Source organism: Periophthalmus magnuspinnatus, chromosome 15 (assembly GCF_009829125.3).
Source record: "Periophthalmus magnuspinnatus isolate fPerMag1 chromosome 15, fPerMag1.2.pri, whole genome shotgun sequence".
Classification (NCBI taxonomy): Eukaryota; Metazoa; Chordata; class Actinopteri; order Gobiiformes; family Gobiidae; genus Periophthalmus; species Periophthalmus magnuspinnatus.
Genome location: NC_047140.1, coordinates 8295958 through 8317734, shown reverse-complemented (window position 1 = coordinate 8317734; position 21777 = coordinate 8295958). Strand labels below are relative to the sequence as shown.

Here is a 21777-nt window from a genome sequence, read left to right as displayed (position 1 = left end):
AGTAGTTTTAAGTTTGTTGAAAATCACAAGGCATAGTATTATCTTTCTTATGTAACGATGATGTTGAAATTGCTCATAAACCAACTCAAGTTCTAATTAATGTTGTCACGATGCCACAATGATAATAAAAACACTTTCTTTACACAGTAGAATGTGCTTTTCAACATTAAATTATCGTACTTTCTTTTATATTCCCATGTGGCCTTATATCTGTGTAATCCCTCAGTCGTCCAAGTAGTTTCCATAGTGAATGTGACTTTTTCTTTTTAGTATCAATACCTGCTCAAATGAGTATCTAGTATCGCTTAGTATCTGATTTTTGGTACTTATGCATGTACAGTAAGAGTCTCTGAGGTCACTTATGAGCTGTGGGCAAGGTCACACATGTAAAGCGTTTCTCTCCAGTGCAAGTGAGCCTTTACTGTAACTGTAGCTCCCTCCCTCTCTCCTTCACTCCCTCTCTCCCTCTCTTCCTCTCTCTCCTTCACTAAATAATTCATGGGAGTGTTAAAAATGCAGAGAGGTGTGCGCTCCTCAGCTCTCTTGAACGCAGGCATCTAGGCTCGTGTCCTGCTAGCGTGTTTGTCCATCTGTAAGCCGACCCAGGGACCGAACTCTCCACATGTCTGTAGTCTTTTGTGTGTGTGTGCGCTTGTGTGTGCGTGTTACGAGTGTGTGTGTGTTCAGGCGATATGCCGGAGAACACTAAACCGGCCGTGTCCATGGAAACGATGTCCGATCTGCTCACAGTGAGGAGTGTGTGGAGGAGTGTGGGAGGGAGGCCGGGTGCTGCGCTGACGTGCTAGCTCACAGTGGAAGTCTATGGGAATCAGATAATATGCAAACAGATAAAATGTCCTGAGAGTTTACTGTACCTTTGAATATAGTAGGGAGTGTTGAGGGCTGCAGGCATTTTTAAATTTGAAATACTAATACTTATACAGCATTTCAGATAGTCTATATGAAGTTTTACGAAGTTGGGTTGAGCAGTATAACAAAAAAAATCTAATCGTAATGTGATCTGGTCTTTATTTTGGTGACGTCATGTAGTTTGCAGTGGTAGACGGTAACGGAGTACAAGTAGTAAAGTACTGTACCTTAAAATTCTACTTGAGTACATTTTACAGTGGATACTTTTTACTTTTACTACACTACATTTGAGAGCAGTATCTGTACTTTCTACTCGTGTTCAAGCTTCGGATTTGAGGAAAAAAAAAAAATGCACAAAATTCATAAGAAAAATTAAACTTCATATTGCTAATGTTGACCAAAATATGCATCTTCAAAGAAAAAAATCAATATCACTACATGTAAGTACAAAAGTGCATTTTATGTAGATTTGTATTTTCATGTGATACTTTTTCTTGAGTAACTTTTTACCTCTGTATCTGTAATTTTACTAGGTCGACACTACAGGTGGATTTAACCAATCATGGTGAAGCAGGCTGCTGTTGCCATTTAAACACAATTTAAAGATTGTGAGTGTGTAATGAATCAAAACTGTGACCGAAGAAAATTTGAATATACATTTTTTTTGTTCATCACCCAACCACTATCAAGTTTATTCTACAACACTACTTTTACAACATTACATTTGACACGAAATTTTGAAGTGCAATATTTTGTTGGAGTAAATATAGACGATAAAGGATAATTGAAACCAAACCAACCCAACCAACCAAAACCTAAAACAGAATTATCCCCCTAAAAGTATTCTAAATGTGCAATATTGTTAAAAAAAAAATCCAATCCAATTCATTTCAATGGAGAATTTTAGGTTTTGCCACTAAAATCTTGCATAACATAGGTTTATTTGTGTAAAATGTTCATGTGACCAACAAGTCTGGAGGCTTTAAAACAGCCCTGTAGTCCTTATAAAACTTATTTACTGTCAAGATCAGCAGCCCCATGCAAAGAAATGCAACTCAAATGACGATGGCGGCGCACACGACAGCTTCCAGAATAAGATGAATATTTAAAGTTTTAGGCCTACTATTTGTTCCCATCTCATATCACACAAAAAGACTCCAGGCCTCAGTCACACTTGGCCATTGGACATATTTTGGACAGTGCGTTTGTCATCTGAACAGTTGGTGTATGCAAAAGTACTTTCGAGCAGGCCTTATACTGCGTTCCACTTGTCCTCAGAGGTCGAATTTTCCACGACTTGTAAATTCAAACTTCCATCTCGAAATTCCTACTTGGAAACTCAGGCCACATTTCAGGAGCCAAGCTGGACAGTCCAACATGGCTGCTCCCTGTGTACCGATAAACTCTGACATTCAACTGTTACAATCGTGATAATTCATGTGTTATTTTCCCTTCAGTCGCTCCCTCCTGTCCACCCGCTTCTGTGAACCTGCTCCTTCACAGCTGTTGAGCCTCTGCACTTATAAATCCACTGTTATGATAATGATAACACAGCGCTAATGTCAACAAAAGCAAATATTCACTCTCAAACTTTGATTTATGATTTACAGTTGTAATAACAATGCTCGGGTTAATAGATAGCAGCAAAAATATGCACCCTTTTAAAGAAATCTCCAATTAATAAGCCCATATCCAACTTATTATTGAGGTTGTCTCAATAATAAGTTGGATATGGGTGCTCCGTTCTGACCTTGGTTGAAAAAGCAACTATTGAAATGCTACTGAACTGGAATATTTGACTGGAAAATTCAACCAAGAGCCAACAACAGCCTTCAGAAAAAGCTACTGCCAATGCTAACAGTGTCAGCTAACCACACTAACAGGAGCTAATGTGGCTAATGTAGTGTGTCTCCATTTCGTATGCTAGCATTTATAATAACATTTTATTTGAATCAGCGTCAGAAAATGATGGATAATGTTGTCAGTGCTGGATTATTTAACAGCTGTTTAGCCAGTGACGCTAGCAAGTCATCCATGAGGCTTTAGGGCGATGGCTAACTTTTTATAGTCTTATTTGTCAGTGTTTAAAAGCTTCAAATAGATGGTAAGAACATGGTAGGCTCTGCACGGGCTGTAGGCTATTTGGGTTATTCCCTTTATCCTTTCAACAACATCCAGAGAAGAGGCCACATGTCGTACTGTAGTCCAGGTAATTAGTGTTTAACTCAAAACACATGAGCGGCGGGGGGTCATGGGTGATGTATTCAAGCCCGAATCAAAACATTAAAGAGGAGTTTATTTCTGCTTTTCTTCACTTACTTGGGGAATACACGGGCAACATTCATGGGTGTTTCAGAGTGATGAAACGGCAACAATACACAACAAACAAACATGAAGTATTCAATTGTTACTTGAGTAAAAGTACAGAAAGTTACTCAAGTAAAAATATTTAACTTTTTAAAAATGTACTTAAATGTACTTAAAGAGTAAAAAGTAAAAGTATTTCACACAAGTGTTAGTTAATTAAAGTGTTAAATGTAGAGATATTGATTCAAAATTGAGACATAAGTTGAATTTCATGATGAATTTTGTGTATTTATTTTTGTTTGCTCAAAGTCGAAGCTTGAAATTGAAAACTTTAGTCAGGATGTTTCCACGAACATGGTAACAATACCCTCTCAAATCATATGAAAAGTACTTTTTATTTTTTAGACCTGTTCATAAATGTAGTGGAGTAGAAAGTACAGATACTGCTCCCAAATGTAATGAAGTAAAAGAAAAGAGTATCCACTGTAAAATGTACTCAAGTAAAGTTTCAGATGCCTACAAATTCAACTTGCAGTACGATACTTATACTTGTACTGCGTTACCTTCCACCACTGCAAAGTATACCTAATCTGCTCAAAATGGCACCTGTAACAGGAAAATGAAAACCTCCAAAAACCCATTTGACATTCCACTTCCTCTCATCACCTTGTTAGAATTTTCAGACTGACCCTCTTGTCTCAAAGGCTACCACATTAAATAATATAGGCCTACTAGCATTGCCCTTTTAGACTGTATGCGAATGGAAATTTTAATCAATTTTTACTCCAGAATGGACAAAATCCACTTGTTCAGTCTCATTTATCAACATTTCTATCATCAGAATCAGAATCAGAAGACTTTTATTGCCATAGTCTGTGAACACAGTTCACAAACTAGGAACTTGCTTTGGTGAAAAAGTGCAACATAAACACACTGAATAAATACAAATACAAATAAGGGCATGCACAAAGTTAAAAAGATATGCTTAAAAAAAAAATCAAGTGAAATACTTAAAGGGAGAAAATATATACAACAGCAGCATCAGAACAACAGTGCAAAGTGGCTTATTAAAGTGACCGATGTTATAAAGTGTCCAGTTTAGTGCAGATATTATAAAGTGTCATCATACCAAAGAAAAGACTTGATACTTGATGCGGATTTAGATTTTTCAACAATAATAAAAAACACTGAAAACACAATATAATTAGGGTGACCAGATGTCCCCATTTACCTGGGACAGTCCCAATTTTGAGCCCTGTGTCCCCTGTCCCAGCAGATTTATCTAAAATTATTTGTCCCAGTTTTAGAAAAGTCCAAGGTGTCCCTATTTTTGACCGGTCTGAACCAGGTCTGAACCAGGTCTGAACCAGGTCTGAACCAGGTCTGAACCAGGTCTGAACCAGGTCTGAACCAGGTCTGAACCAGGTCTGAACCAGGTCTGAACCAGGTGTCCCTATTTTTTACACCTATCTGATCCGCCCAAAAGTAAAAAGTAAAATCTATTGTCATTTGTTTGGCTAAAATACAGTAAACCGTGCTTGAAAATGAGCATAAGGCAAAAGAATGCAGCAAGAGAAGTCCCTCAGATTATGGCACATGTGAATCGAGAATGGACAATGTTACAATGTATTCGGAATTTGATTTATACCGAACATCCCAACTCGGGCGTGTCCCAGTTTTGAATTTAGAAAATCTGGTCACCCTAAATATAATGTCATTTTCATCACACATTATGGTAGTTTCTTCAAAGTTAACATTGGATCAAACCATAGCTAAACTTTTGTGGACAGTCCAACTTAGTTTGCCTGAGATCCAGAACACACATCTCTTCAATACTTTACAAAGATGTGAGTCTGGTCAGCGGTGAATCTCCTCGTTTTCAAATGGGCGTGATTGACAGGTTGATTAGCCAGTCAGGGACAAGCATGTTCCACCCTTATGAGAGTCATGGGGCTGAAAAACACGGCAGATTTCGGCAAAATCGATCATCGACGCACTAAACTGTTAATCTGAGGTGAGAGAAGTTTGATTTTATTTGTAAATCATAAGTCACCAATGAGCTCCTCTGTTGAACAAAACATCTTCTTGGACGATCACGTTTGACCAGGCTTGAGACGCAACGAAAGACGTGTGGACCAGACTAATATCAATCTGTATAAAACATACAGAGCGAGATCAGTCTGTATTTGTCAGGCAGCCAACTTGGTATAAACTTACTCAATATTTTTATACATGTCCATAGGAATATCTTGTTTTGATACCAATTTTAGTCTAGTATCTCGCTATCTTATAAGACCAAATTTCTACTTCTTCTAACACCTCTTAACTGAATGCACAAATTCACTATTTTAGACATTTTTACCCAATAATATAAAAATATATATATCAAAACACAGTAGCTCCCATTCTTGTGTACTTTGTCCTTCGGGGTGATGCTAATCCGTAGCATTGATGACTATCGGCAGTAGCGGTGAACCCGACCCTCCAAGTGACGACGACTTGTTCAGACGCTCAATAATTAGATCCAGAAGGCGGCCGGATCCCCACGGAGACGCTCACTTCCTGTTTCGGGGGCCAGATGGTGGAATGCGGGGAATGTTGTCTGTTTTGCTAATGTGACCAAGACTTACTTTGTACCTCTTTGTTCAAACACTAGCATATTTTAGCCTGTTTCACGTATTGACTCTGCGCTAATTTAAACTCTATTGATTTTTTAATTGGACTCGTGTCAGCAGTAGCAGTAGAGCGGGCTAAACAGCTCCCAACAATGCACAATGGGAGGAAACATGTCCGCTTGCTAATGTCCTTCTACGTTTGGGGCAGTGGTTCATAGCGGCTAACCAGAAATGCGCGCCTAAGCTAGCGTTCAAGCATTCCATTCTGTGTTGGACATGGTGGTGCGTTTAGGGTCCTAGCTTGTGTCAGTGGGGTGGAGAATTTCACAGTGACACGGCGCCTCACCCGCCTGACCGCACCGGCATTCCTATGAGCTCAGAGTTGGTCTTTGCGATGGGGTGATGTTTGGAGATTTCATCAGAGTAGTCGTAAAATAGTTTGGATAGAGCATGTACAGTGAAATACAAGTTGGAAAAATGTTTCTGATGATTTAGTGTTTTGCCACACATATATTGTATTAGCCAAAGTCAGCTATTTGAGTTGGCTGTGTTAAGAATGTAGATGGCAAGTTAGTTGTTTTTATATTTAAGGTTTTTATGAAACCTTAAATATAGTAATCTTGAGTAGTTTTTTTCAAGTTTTTAAATTTTTTGGAATCACCTCTATATATGCCACAGTTGTTTTCTAGCAATTATAATTTAAACAACAGCCTGGTCTCTTGGTCTGTGGTCTCTTGGTCTGTGGTCTCTTGGTCTGTGGTCTCTTGGTCTGTGGTCTCTTGGTCTGTGGTCTCTTGGTCTGTGGTCTCTTGGTCTGTGGTCTCTTGGTCTGTGGTCTCTTGGTCTGTGGTCTCTTGGTCTGGTCTCTGATCTCTGGTCTCTGATCTCTGGTCTCTGATCTCTGGTCTCTTGGTCTGGTCTCTGGTCTGGTCTCTGGTCTGGTCTCTGGTCTCTGGTCTCTTGGTCTGGTCTCTGGTCTCTTGGTCTGGTCTCTGGTCTGGTCTCTGGTCTGGTCTCTGGTCTCTGGTCTCTTGGTCTGGTCTCTGGTCTCTTGGTCTGGTCTCTGGTCTCTTGGTCTGGTCTCTGGTCTCTTGGTCTGATCTCTTGGTCTCTGGTCTCTTGGTCTGGTCTCTTGGTCTGGTCTCTTGGTCTCTTGGTCTCTTGGTCTCTGGTCTCTGGTCTCTTGGTCTCTTGGTCTCTGGTCTCTTGGTCTGGTCTGGTCCCAGGCAGGGGGAGTTAATACTATAAAAATGCATTGTGTGTTAGCAAAGCAATAAAATGACATTAGCGGTGACTAGCATAACACAATAGGCCTGTAGTATGTTATCACTTTCATCAGCCAACATCTCCACACTTTGTTTATGTAGAACTGTCAACGTAGCACTCAATAATAAAAGTAAGATGTATTACTACTTTGTTTTTCATGCCATTTGTCAACCAGAAAGTATTCCAAATCTAGCTGGCTACAAGAAGAGTGGCTCCCTAAACTTCATCAATCATGCTAATCTGCTAGCCAAACAACACGGCCCTCCCTTTAGCTTTTAGGAAAATCTCATATTGAATTGTTACCTTCAGTTCAAAATAAGGAAATAACTCATTAGACCAACCGCATATTATGGATATTACATTATGAAAAACATTACGCCAACATTACAGCTCTGCCCATCATTGGCTAAAACGATAACCTTTTTAGCTCGCTAGGTACATTTCTACCCATCAAGTTTTGTCACTTCTTTCAGTTAAGTATTGTGTTTAGGTTGTGAGTATTCATCTGATCATTAATGAGTGCTAGTGCAGCCTCTGCAGCTCAATGAGTGAAGTGTGGAGGTTGAGTTTCACATGGACAGTGTCCATGTACTGAGAATGAGAAAATGTGCATGTGTCTCTGTCTGCAGGTTAAGGTTGTTGTGATTGTAAGACCTTTTCTAAATCAGTAAGAGCGCAGACTGCAGGTTAAGTTTACAGAACAGTGTGCACAGAGACCACACCAGCACCACTGATTAATGATTGACTGTAGGTGCTGGAGTTTAGGCACTGACAGATCAGAGAGGGAGAAACGGAGAGAGAGAGGGAGAAATGTTGAGAAAGAGGGAGAAACAGAGGGAGAGGGACAGAAACAGAGAGAGAGAGAGAGAGAGAGAGAGAGACAGGCAGTAACGGGGCGAGAGAGAGACGGGCAGAAACTGAGAGAGAGAGACAGGCAGAAACGGAGAGCGAGGGAGAGGGACAGAAACGGAGAGAGAGAGAGACAGGCAGTAACAGGGCGAGAGAGAGACAGACAGAAACGGAGAGAGAGAGACAGACAGTAACAGGGCGAGAGAGAGAGACAGAAACGGAGAAAGAGACAGACAGAAACGGCGAGAGAGAGACAGACAGAAACGGCGAGAGAGAGACAGACAGAAACGGCGAGAGAGAGAGACAGAAATGGGGCGAGAGAGAAAGAGACAGAGAGAAACGGGGCGAGAGAGAGAGAGAAAGAGAGACAAAAATGGAGAGAGAGAGAGAAATGGAGAGAGAGAGAAAGACGGACAGAAATGGAGAGAGAGAGAGAGACAGAGTCCTTTTTAGGTTTAAACCAACTGAATTTCATGGTAACTGGCAGCCCAAATGAAAAACTAGTGTGAGACTCATTCAGCTTTCTGTTTGTATTCTGTGAATCATCTTGTTTTTTTGTAATCAAGAATAAATCAGCATTACTTTTGTTATCTGTAAAAGTTATATTTGATTTGCACATGTTTACCTCATATCTGGGGACACAGTTAGGTCATGTTTATGGGACTTAAACTGTAAAATCTTAATTGTATGACCTTACTACTAATCAGCTCTTGTTGTTTGTTTCTGTTAAAGGTTAAATCTGTGTAAATCTTGAGTCATGCTTTTGAATGAATGGCGCGCTTGGTCTCGTCCCAGGGCAGCCCTCGGGGGTCGCTGCACGAGGGAGCCAGATGACGGATTGTGGGCTGTTGGGGTGTGATGGGGGGCAGACACACAGCCACCAGACGAGCCTACAGCGGTTAGGGCCAGAACGTAGACCATGTGCACACAGGAATGCCAATCTGGACTGTGTTTGTCAGACCTCTCCTCTTTGACCTGTGGGGGCGCTAACTACCACCGCAGGCTGTTTTCTGTTATGCATGGAGGATAAACAAACATGAGGAGGTTGTCATCAATGCTGGAGTGGCTCTTTATTTATAGTCCAATTCTTTTCTGTTATAAAGGTCATATGGAGACTTTTTTTTTTCTTAATCCATTGCCCATCTATATGAACATAAAGCTATCCATGGATTTCAAATTAGGTCATATATTACACAAAAATGACTCTTATGAACTTTTAGCCATGTTAGAATGTTGTTACCTCCTCACTTTAAAAACACAGTGGAGCGCTTTCTGTGCTACAACATGACAGAGGGACAGGTGGAACAGAGTGTTCAGAAAATAGCATTATGTAGAACCTATTGTCATGGAAATTACCAATTGAAAATTCAAAAGTTAGAGTATTTTATTTTCAGAAGTCCTCAAAATGGCTCTTTCTGGTGGTTCATAAGGTACACACCCGCTAGCGCTCCCTCAAGTCCACTTTTTTATACAGTCTATGGGCAAAACACGTCCCCGTTCCTGTCTGATGCATGAGTGTGTGAAGGAGTAGTCTGGGAGTTGCCACATCTCTCTTCATCAGGACCAGGTCACTGTGGCTTCAGCAGAAGTCAAATGGCATGATTGTTGTTCTTCTGTCATTTCTTAAACATGATTGACTATGAAATGCCAAATCTGCTAAATTACAACCTTATTTTCACCAACCACTGATTTCGAAACTGCAAAAGTCAACATAGAGACTTCAAATTTACGACAACACTGTAAAATTAACTGTGTGTATAAAAAGGGCTGCGTACATAAACTTGCCTGTAGCTGACCTCCTTATAGCTTTGTAACTCAAAAACCCAGGTCGCCTCAAAGTAAAACTCTGTCGTTGCCGCACTCTTATCACAAGGACAAAGGTTGTGTTTGCAGATGACATGATTGCGACAATACAAATATGTGTGCTCCAGTGTAGAAGAAAGACTGTTTAGTTTCTAAACATTCCTTTGTTGTTCACTTAATACTTGAAGAACCTTCTGGCTCTTTTTATGTCTGAATGTCCAAATAACAGCATAGACTTTACATGAACTTAAGACAGTGAAGACAGTTTTATTATGTTTTGCTTGTCCTTGGATTTGTTGTATTGTGTCATTTCATTATTAGTAATATTGATGTGGCTGTAGCAATAAATCATTTTGTAAAATTTCAATCCCAGTGTATAGCCTGGACTCTAATACTCCGACGACTGAAAAATAGCATTACATACTTTGTAAAGAGCCCCTCCCTTCACCGGGCCCTGGGTAAACAGTACCCTTTACCCGCCCAGTCTGACGCCCCAGACTAGTACTACTGCTACTACTCTTACTACTGCTACTACTGGTATAAAAACTTATTACAATCCCAACTGAACTTGGGTTGCACTCACCTGGAGATGGAAGACACATACATTTTTTTTCTCAGTGTATGGACAGGACATGCCTCAGAACCTCCAGTACTCACTCACTGAGCTGCAGAGGCTGCACTGATTAATGATTGGCTGCAGGTCCTGGGGTTTATAGAGTGACTATTCAGATCACTCTCTCTGTCTCTCTCTCTCTGAATTCTAATTGAATAGTTGTCTTCAACAAAAACACCAATTTATAACATAAACAACTTGGCCCTCATGTCCAGTGTTTTTGTAATTAGGAATAAATCAGCATTATACTTGTTGTCAGTAAAATCTATATTTGATTTGAACACGTTTACCTCATTTCTGATGACACAGATGAGTACAGATATTCTTTTGAATTTTTTAATCGTCATCATATTTATGTTAATTTCTTTATATTATCTTTATGGGCAACTGAAGTAATCTATTTCAATCTGAGAGTTCAAACTTCACTGTGATTTGATTGGTTAAATCCACCTGTCATTCACAAAGGACAAGGTGGACAATAGGACTAGTGGGTGGCCTCCTGACTAATTCTATATGAAGATGTCGAATAGCCCTACCCTAAATTTATGTTAGAACAGTTAGCTTGTCAGTGCTATGTTCAAACAGTTAGCTTGTCAGTGCCTACATTTAGCAATCATGGCGCTACATGCTAACAACTTATAAACACAGATCATTTTTGGAGTTTGTTTTTGACATTTGATTGAGTTAAACATTCCACTTCCTTCCAATTCCATCTGCTTAGCCCTGCCTTGAACTAGCAGGTCACGACTCGATTGTTCTGTCTTTTGGCTCTCACAAGCAAAGGTCAGAGGTCAACGAAATGATTAGAACTCCGCTTTCTCTCCCTGTCAACCTGATGGCCTGCCTTTTAGCGGGTCATGCGAATATTTGTTCCACGAATTGTCTCCGTGGCGCAGCTTTCGTACCCCGTTGGCCGCCATAACGGTTGTGTTGACGGACTCCAGAATCAAACAGGAAGTAGCGGAGAGGAAGCACATCTCCACAACACGCTAATATTAGAGCGAGGATGTTTGGATGAAGAGGAGGAGGAGGAAACGCTCGCTAGCTTCCTTGGCTTGGTTGGACTTGCTTGATGCACACACAGTGGCTTTATGGTGGACTCAAGCGTGGTGAGGGAGAATGGTCGCTCTGTCAGTGAGAATTGGATAAGCACAATCAGTTTTCACATGATGAGCGCGGGCTGAATTAGGCTTTCATACCAAAGCTAATATCCTCGTGTGGGAAAAATGTGGATTTTCTGGGACTGTTACACATTCATAAAACTGCGTCGGATTAGTGTCTTCTCCCAAATGTGAAGACTGTTTGTTTTGGGGTTTTTTTCCCCTCACAGTGTGAAACTTGAGTGTCCTTTTACTGTTTAGGTATCAACAGGTCATGACATTTAACTTGGCACTGTTGCACTGTTTTTCTCACTTAAAGACTCTGTTCACTACAACATGTAATTCTAAAAAAAAAAGAGAAAAAGGCTTTAGTTAAAGCCATAGTATGTAACTTTTTGACAAAAATAAAAGCATATTTTGTTTATAATTGTGTTGCACTGAAAAACATGTGTCCAAACTCTGAGCAGGCTTGCATCGCCACAAACTTGACTCCTACTGGTGTCCATGGAAATTATGCTAATGTGCAATCTTAAGCATATTTTTAGCCATCATGGTGATTAGCATTCCCATCTTAAAATCGTGTTATACTAATGTTGTAACATTTAGCTTCTTCAAACCCCCAAATTTAGCATTTTCAAACTATCAGTGTTAAGACAGCAGTCCTGCCAGAGCAATGTTTTAGAAATAACAACATTTAGATGAAAAGATGCTAAATATAGTTACATTGTACATTATGTAATATTTTACTCGTAAGAATCCTCTGCAGTGATAATAAAACTGGCTTATATTTAGTTTGTTTTAATCGTCCAGCTTCCTTTCCCTGTGTACTCCGCTCATTCATTCCTGTCCCTGCCTACACGTTCTCTGCACAACCTCCCTTTCTCCGTCCAGCCGCGTAAACACACACAGCCTGTGCCTCCAGCTGCCCCGCTCTCACACCCTCCTCCCATCTGCCCCGCCCCTTATGACATCACCTTCGCTGTCCCCACGCTCCCATTGGCTGCCCGCTCGAGCACGGCCTGGCCCCTCCCCCCCAGGCTCTGCCTCTTGTCTGAAAGGTGTTCCTCGGTGTCTGTTTCTACTGCTGCCTCTCTCACTCTCACACACACGGCCGACCAACTAACCAACCCTCCCTCTCTCTCTCTATCTATCTACCTCCCTTTCTCTCCCTCCATCCACACTTTCCTGGCTCTATTCTTCCCATTCTGTGTCTGGCTTGAATAGCAATCGGCGTTCCCTGGAATTACAAAAAGCATGGGCAGTTGCTAGGTGGCGACGAGGATAGATGCTCAGATGCACGGGGGAGCCTTTTTTTTTTTTTTTTTTCACGATGATACAACGGCCATCGCGTTGCCAGTGCTGAGCCAGCGTTTCTGAGCGTCCAAATTGGCTAAAGGAGGGAAGGCTACACTGTGTTCCAAGTCTGCATTGGATGGGAGTGGAGGACTGCAGCGCTGCTTTAAAATCACACATTTCTTTGCACTTTAAACTCAGGATTTTAAAAGTTTTTATAGACAAATCATTCCCAGATCACCTCTCGGATTCCTCAATGCGTCTTCGGACAAGTTTGGAATCGTAAGCGCAGGAGTTGTACACTATGGAGTTTCAGAGCGCTACCACGGCAGGGCTACCGGGTCCTCTTTCGCCCGGGCCGCTGTCCCCATCTTCGGACTATGCAGGGCCCATATCCCCTAGCGGACTTCCTGGACCGTCCCACGTGGGTAGTCCGGTCCGAGGTTCTAGCCCAAGCAGAAGTCCCATCAGGGGGGCGAGTCCAGGGCCAGGCTACTCGGGACAAGCGGCATTCAACTACAACCAGCTAGAAGGGAGATTTAAACAGCTGCAAGGTAACTGTGTGGGATTTGGAAGATATTTGAATAATGTTGCAGAAAAAGATGGAGTGGGAGCAAAGCAAGAGGCTCAATATGTTAAGATAAGTTGAGCCTTGGAAGTTGGTGCATTGCATTGTGAGTAGTGTGGTCACGAAGCTAAAATTTCAAACTCTTATTTCAACACTAAACAGTTGACGTGATACACAATACCGATTCCAATACCACTTTTCATATTATTTCAACATTAAATGGTCGTGCTTTTACCATGTGTCCAAAGTAGGTCCCATAGTGCTCCATGGACATAGACTCGTCAGCTTACTACCATTCTAAAATTATTCTGAGTAAATAACTAGCACTGAAGTTGAAATGAAAGGACTAAAACACACATTTACTCAAAAGATGACCATAGTAGAAACACTGACGTGATTAACCCAGTTTTGATCATCCCTCACTACAGTTTACAGCTTCTTGTGACATTGCAGAAGTCCAGTGTTTGGCTTCTTTTAGTACTTGACATAAAAACTAATCATGCATTCAAGTTTCAGAGCTATCTGCTAGATTCATGTGTAGGATAAGACCAGGTTTACTGTAGGCACTTTGAGGTTTGACTTTGGAGGTTGGTGTTGTGAATAACCAGCACTGGAATTAAAATGAAAGAAATACAACACAGAATCAAAACACGACCATAGTCCAAACGAAAAGCACTCTGTTCCACCTTGTGATGTCATGTCGTAATACAGGAAGTGCTCCACTGTGTTTTTAAACTTCACACACCTTCACTAGAATCACTTGGATCATTTCAGCCCTGGAATTTCCAATCTCTAGTAAACAAAAAGCAAATGGTAGCTGTTAACTTGCAAACAACCGCTTAATGACATCAAAAGGTGGAACAGAGCATTTGGAGCTTTGGGGATGTAGACAGACTAATAATAAATGGTTACTCATGTATGAATGGAACAAAACACAGCTCTGGGTATGTTTTAAGGAGGTAACAACATTCAAACATGACTAAAAGCTCACATGAGTCAATTTTGGGTAATCTAGGACCTTTAACACAGTTTATTGTGTTATGGCAGGAAGGTTTCAGGTTAGATTCTTGCACTAGCCCTATTCTATTACTTGGCATGAAAACTATCAGTGTATTCATATTGAGAATTAACCAGGCCTGATGCAAGATCGCTTAAATTGTAGCATAAGATCAGGTTGGCTGCGGGCCCTTTGGACTATGAATGCATTCCTTAAAATTATAATTAGTAACTTATCAAGCTTCAGGAAATCTCCCAAGGTCTTTGCTAACATCTTGCTAAGAAAATATGACAAATCTGATCTTTCAGAAGTCACAAATCTGACTCAGTCTTTTATTTATTCAGTTCCATAGTAAAGATCAAGCTTAAGAAGGAGGCAGAAAAGTTATATAATTCTCCTTTGTTTCCATGGAGATGTTGTTGCTCTACTAGAAGTGTTTCACAATATGGCATTAACTCCCTTGTAGGATTGTCAAATGCATTGAAAATCAGATCCTAATCGATATCGAAACTAGGTATGCATTTCAGTAGATATCTATACTAAACAAGGCACATTCGCAGAATGGAAATGAACCTTTCCTGAACAGCTTTAGCGTGATTTTGAGCTGTTTCAGAACAAGTATAAGACACACAGACTAGTATACACTCATGGACCACTATGGAACCTTCCTGGACGACTGAGGGATTACACAGAAATAAGAACACATGGGAATGTAAAAGAAAGTACTACCATTTAATATCGAAATTCACATTCTATTGAGAAACATTCATCTAACTGGAACCGGGGTTGCCTTTTCCACAGTTCTAACTTGTAACTTGGCATGGCAACATCACTTGCTTGTCTCTTGGGAAGTAGATGAGTTTAATGTCATACTGTGAAACATTGCAGGCAAAGCAATAACTTCTCCATGTAGACTGTTAAAAGTACTTTGAATGGGCTACATCCTATATTTAAACAACAGTGGTTTGCAACTTGTCTAAAATAATCACTTGTGAAATAGTTGCATACTTCATGACCAAAACACCCTGTGGTTTGTTTATTACTCTTATCTTGAAATCTTTTCCTTGTCTCCTGTCCATAATTAAACCGATGACCTAGTACCTCTCATCTTATCAAAACCTCACCCTGGTTATATAGATAAACTCGCTTCACTTACTATGTTTTTGATAGTGTCTTGCTAAAGAGCAGGCGCCGCGGTTAGGCCTCTGACGTCAACTCCACACCCAGAATCTGTCACTTAGCTGGGACATATCCAATGACTACACGATGGGTAGTTCTTGGAGGAATGTTCTTAGTCACTGTCATAATGTAAATGGTTGGGGCATTCTGCAGTCTGTGGTCAACCTCACTCTGCTCAATTAGACTGGAGGTCAGAATGGGGAAACGTAATGAAACATACCTCATCGGGCACGGCCTACGGTTTGAACGGCGCGGCGTAAGAAAACGGGTTACCATGGATACAAAGTGCAGTCGTGTGAAGGTTGGTGAAGTTCCAGTCTGAGTTGAGTCAGAGAGAATTCTTGCGCTCTGTTGAGTCATTTGTCACTTTTCTTTCATTTGTTTTGAAAGACGAGTTTGTATGAAGTAGGGCCGTACTCAGAATTCAGAATAATCGTGAGTAGTCTAGGCTGATCAGATGTATCCCTCGCCCACGTAGGAAGTTGATGGACAGGGAGAGTCACATTATGGGGTTAAATTGCTGACAAAATTCCATGGATGCTATCTTTAAAATGTATTTATCTTTATTAATACAGGGAGCACTTAGATTCTCTTTTTCATGGGCCTCCTGTTCACAGTACAAACAAAAAACACCAACTCATAGTAGCTCAGTTGGTGGAGTGTTTCCCCACTGATCCAAAGGTTGGCAGTGCGATTCCAGCTCCCACAGATGAATGATGCTGTTGTGTCCTTGGGCAAGACACTTAATCCACCTCGCCCCCAGTGTCTGTGTACACTGGTGTATGAATGTGTGTGTGAATGTGTGAGTGGTTCCTGCTTTGAGTGCCTTGAAGGTGGAAAAGCGCTATAGAAAAAACATTACAAGTTACAATTTTGGTCAAACTTCATCAAACGCTTCTATTATTTTTTCAAATATTTAAATAGTTTAGTTCACTCTGTCGAAGTCCATGTGATCAGTATCGGCCGATTCAAGTTTCAGATGGTTGATATCAGTGCTCGACCTCAAAAATGCTGATCAGAGTGCCTCTACTTTAATGATCATTATCTTTATCTGGACTACACAGAAATTAAAACACAAATGCCAAAAGGTCTTTTTGTAACAGACAGTGGCATTATCAAATCACAATGTCAAAAAGTGAAACAATTTGTGATTTTTGTTGATAATGCATTTTATTTAAGAATATTTTCTATCCAAGTCCACCTCTATATATCCCTGTTATACACTGACTATTTTAAAAATCTCAGTGTTGGAATAGAATTATTTAAATTGCCTTAATAAAGCATGAAGAGAGACATGATTATTTATTTATTTATTGTACTATAAACACAGAAAAACACATGTCCTTACTGTGAGCAGGCTTGCATCTCCACAAACCTGACTCTTATTTGGGTAGGGACTCTTGCGTTTCTCTATGGAAATGTTGTTCCATGTTTATAATATTCCACCATATGGCACAAAACTTGTCTATCTTCATGGAGACTGTTCTGAAGTACGTATCAAAAGATTGTACGTGCATGACTGAGGGATTACACACTCTTCTGAGGCATAGTTTAACTTTCTATTTCCAGGAAATCATGTGGGTGACACAGCACCTCTAAGAAATGGCAAGGTGTTGCATAAAAAGCCCATATTATGCTATTTTATGATCTATGTGATGATGTTGTTTTCTCATCACAAACATACCTGGAGTTGTGTTTCATTCACACACAAACCCTGCATATTTAGCCGGGATGATTTAAGACCTGGAGTTGCCCATCTCTACTAAAATAAAGGTAAAAGGTAGCTGTTAACTTAAACTACCATTTCATGACATCACAAGGTGGAACAGCATTTTGAGTTTTGGAGGTGTAACCAGACTAATAGTAAAAGATGACTCAAACGTGTGAATGAAACGCAACACAACTCTGTGTATGTTTTAATGAGGTAACAACATTATAACATGTTTAAAAGCTCACAAGAATCAATTTTGTGTAATACAGTACCTTTTAAATAAAAAAAGAACTAACGCTAACTCTTGAAGGGGTTACTAGCATAAAACTTTTCTAATGAGCAATTATGAATTAAGTCTTTTTTTTCCATGTTTTATTAAGGTGTAGATATTATAAAGTGGTACCAAAATGGGTGTAAACGTTTGACTTGAGACCGGCTATTTTAGGGAAAGCAGTCCAATACATTCAGTAGCATAGTTTTTCTGATATTTTTTATGTTACCAAGCACATCTTCTACACAAGCTTAGAATAAAAATGTCATATGATATGATGACTTGTTTACCATTATGTTTGCCATCACACATACTATCTTATATTCCACTGCACACTGAAAGCTTTGTAATGGGTCGGCTCAATTTAGCACAAGGCTAATGGACCTGTCTGTATCGACCTGCAATGCCCAGAACTTTCCTTGTCTGTCTCTCCTGCAAGGCCAAACCCAGGGAGTCAAAAGAGGCTGCGCGATGCTTGCAGCTCTGTCCTGCTCTGAAGAACAGTGTCATGCTAAAATGAGGTGGTATTTTTATATTCGGCGCTGGGATTGTGGATTGAGTCTCAAATAAAAAAAAACAAAAAAAACAACTTGGATAACCCCAGAACAGGCCAGGAGCAGTCTTGTCAATGCACTGCTGTTGTCCATACGGGAAGCCGTTGGAGCCATTTAGAGCTTATCAATGGAAGTCTGTGAGGGGAGGATTGTAGCGTAGTCGTGGTTTTAAAAATGAACAAGAGAAACATTTGTGTTGGATGTTTATGGCTCAGTCTGTCCACAAGTCCTAGAAGCTAACAGGGAACAGGCTAGTGATCAGATGATGCAATTGATTTTGAACATGCTAAATACAACTGCACTAGCCACATATTGCTAGGCCAATGTTTTCTATTACTATTGAGATTTGTGAAAGGGTCTGCTTGGCTACTACTTCAGAAAATATTGTAATTTTGTTTACATTGTTAATGGTCTATAAGTCGCACTTTTTCATAGTTTGGCTAGGGGTGCGACTTATACTCAGATGCGATTTATCTGTGAAATGTATGGTTTTTTTCTTCATTATTATGTATTTTTTGCCCGGTACGACTTATATTCTGGTGACAAAGTGTATGAAGGCCAAAAATATGAAAAAATATATACTATATTACTATATTACTATACTATATATTACTATATTATGAATTTCTATTGCCCAGTGTTAGCTTGTCTGATTTTGCAAGACTACTAAACACATTTTATATTATATTCTTCTAACTTACTCTTGTAACATGACAGCAGTTTGCTAACTTTTAAATATACCTTCTTGTTTATATAGTACTAATGGCTTGGTTCATTTGAAAAGTTAACTATTAATTTAAAGACACAGTATGTAACTTTCTGGAGGTGACACGTGATGATTTGATTCCATGGAAACAAAGTTAAACCCATACCTCCACGGGGATAGGTTTTTGCCAGTTTTATGCCATACTTTGGAATATTATAGCCAAAGGAACAACAGGAGAAGGCCATGCTCCAGCCCAAATAAGAGTCAAGTTTGTGGAGATGCAAGCAAAATTAAAAAACAAACAAACATGCTTTTATTTTAGTCTATATTTTGGATAAAAAGTTGCATACTGTGGCTTTAAGGTAGTGTTCTATACTCTGGCACTGACTATACTATACACTAGCTGTTTAAGTTCTTATAAATTTGCTAAAATAAATTACTTTCAAGCTCTATTTTGACATATGTTACTCATGTATTTAAGTATTTATTTCATTAAAAAAAAAAAATCTTTTGTTACGACCCATAGTGCTCATGTATCGCATGTTATCGTGAAAGTCTGACCATATATCAGTTTGGCTGTGTGTTGCCGTGGTTTCGGTGAGTGGTGGGTTTATGTGTAGTATTCTTTGCAGCACTATAAAGCGTTTCAGCGCCGCAGTGTAGGCGGACACATCTGGGCCCAAGTACATAATGGGACTGTATTGAATAGCATAGTAATAACTCCTACACAATTAGACTGTCTATGTATATGTGCTGTTTAACAAGTATGTCCATATACGGTGGCACAGTGGCATAGCGGATGGTCTCACAGCAAATGGGTTGTTGGGTAAATTCCTGGATTTGTTGGGTTTTTCAGTGTGGAGTGTGCATGTTCTCTGTGTGTATGATCCTTGGAGTAGGGTTCACATTATGCGATATATGGTTTTCAAGATGAACATAGTTAAAGTGCTGAGAATATTGTCGATTAGTCTTAAAAACGTGAAAAACTCAACTAGTCTCCTCCTTTGCCTTACGCATTTCGAGCATCCTAATCACTTTCCTCAATGATTTTATACGCACTTTTCACAACTCTCAGAGACCAGTGTGAAGTTTTCCCCTGACATTAAAGCGAACAACTAGCACGCTAACTCACGGTTCCTGATTATCGGCCAATTTCTGACAACCCCAGTCTTTATTGTCCACCTCTGTGCACAGTTGGCTTATCCTCCCTCTAGCTACTCCTGTCCAAAATCCTTCGTCAAGATGTGGGTTTCCTAATTATATTGTGTTGATATTGGCAAGTGTACGTGGCATCCTCCAATCTCAAAGCCAGCAGATCTGAGTCCCGATGGGGCTACTATCTATAGCAGGGCAGTTGGTAAGCACTTCCTCTTTGTTAGCACCAGTATTGAATGCACATTAAGAATTTAGCGAATTAAGCAAGACGTCAAAGTGGCTATCCGCGCTAGCCCTGGGGGAGCTAGCATACGCTGTGGCTAACCATACAGGACTTTCTACTGTTTTAATGCTGTGATTAAGGATTAGGCACGACGCAGCTGTTGGTGCATGTGTGCTGCTTTTGAATTATTCATTTGTGGTGTGTTATAACAAGATTATATTTCGCAGGTGTTAACTAATTGTTTGGCTAACGAGCAAATATGGAATGATAAATTGAATAAAGATTAGATTAAGGGCGCTGTAGCATTTTTACAGTTTTAAAAAATGAAATGTAAAGCTAGTTCATTTTAAACGGTTTGCAGCGGTCCAAAGTTGATCCTCGCTTACCTTATGCATTCAGAGCATCCTAATTACTCACCACGATGAGTTTATGAGCACAATTTTCATAGACGAGAGCGCAGTTTGCCGTGAAGGTAAAGTTAGCAACAACTGGCATGCTAGCAGCGCACTTCCTGATTCTCGGACATTAAAGCACTTTCTAATTAGATGCAGACAGAACACAACAGACTTATTTTTTCCTCAAGGGCTGCTTATGTAATATATCTGTACTGGGACAAGACACGTTTAGCTCAAATGCATAGGAGAAAATCGTTGTTTAATAATTACCTAATAAATGGAAAATGATTATTAATCTTTGGGAGCAGCTAGTGTGTGGACAATGGGTAAAGGGCAGATCACATCTTGGATTAATGAAGGAAATTGTGCAGTAATTATATTATCTCTGATCTGTGGTTTGATAGGTGAAGTATTAGATCTACTGTGGGTTGACTCATTAAAGGTCCTATATTACGCAAAAATGGCTCCAGGTATGTTTTTCACGAGGTAACAACATTCCTACATGGTTCAAAGCTCACAAGCATCATTTTTGTGTAATATAGGACCTTTTGATGAGCACATTTTGACTGTGTAATTGTAAATATGGCAAATAATCCTCAATATATGTCCACAACTGCTGCTATTTCGTTTTGGTATAGTTATGTGACAGTATTTTAAAATTAAAACACAAAGTTTATGACAGCAACAATAAAATAATGGCACATTTGTAAAGTCAAATGTTAGATTCTATATCATGGGTTAATGATAGAAACTTGGGAACGTTTCTGTAGCAATAAACAATTCAAAACAAAAAATGATATCTTTTGAATGGTCAGTAAAATTAACTAAAAAGATAAAAATGATGCAGTGTCTTTTTTGGGGGGTTTTAAGAAATGTTGCTTTCACTTGAATAACAAACTTCACATGACACCCAAAGATGCCAAGTTTGGTTATTTAGTTTGTTTGAAAGTTGTGTTCAAAATGCAAAAAGTATAGTATATCCAAAATTATAGAACAGGGGTCTACAACCACTCTCTAAAGAGCCACATGCAGCTCTTTAAAGTCTCTAGCGTGGCTCTCTGCATTGGTTTGAAATGGGCCAGTGTGGCTCTTGTGCTATTTAAGTTTGCAGACATCTACTATAGAATCTCTCTAATATAGTTCCCTTTACACAGACATTTTAGGATCCTCAACTTGGCTCACGTCCTCGAAACACTAATAAATCATTCATCGATTGGCTGTTCAAATCCCCTTCGCCCCGTCCCTCCTCCTCCGCGATCCAATCACGCGGTCACATGACACTGTACCGCCATGCTGACACAC

General features: G+C 39.9%; 1 protein-coding gene across 2 annotated transcripts in view; it reads left to right on the top strand.

Moving 5' to 3' along the window:
* Positions 1-21777, top strand: part of sptbn1 (spectrin, beta, non-erythrocytic 1) — a 144999-nt gene that overhangs the window by 58266 nt on the left and 64956 nt on the right. Inside the window, exon 1 of one of the 2 annotated variants that reach the window (XM_033979680.2) lies at positions 12564-13270. The exons of the other annotated variant lie outside the window; for it this stretch is intronic. Coding sequence (XP_033835571.1) covers positions 13021-13270 — 250 coding nt within the window. The 5' untranslated portion in view covers positions 12564-13020. Of the gene's footprint in view, positions 1-12563; positions 13271-21777 lie in introns of those variants that run through there. 2 annotated transcript variants of the gene reach the window in all.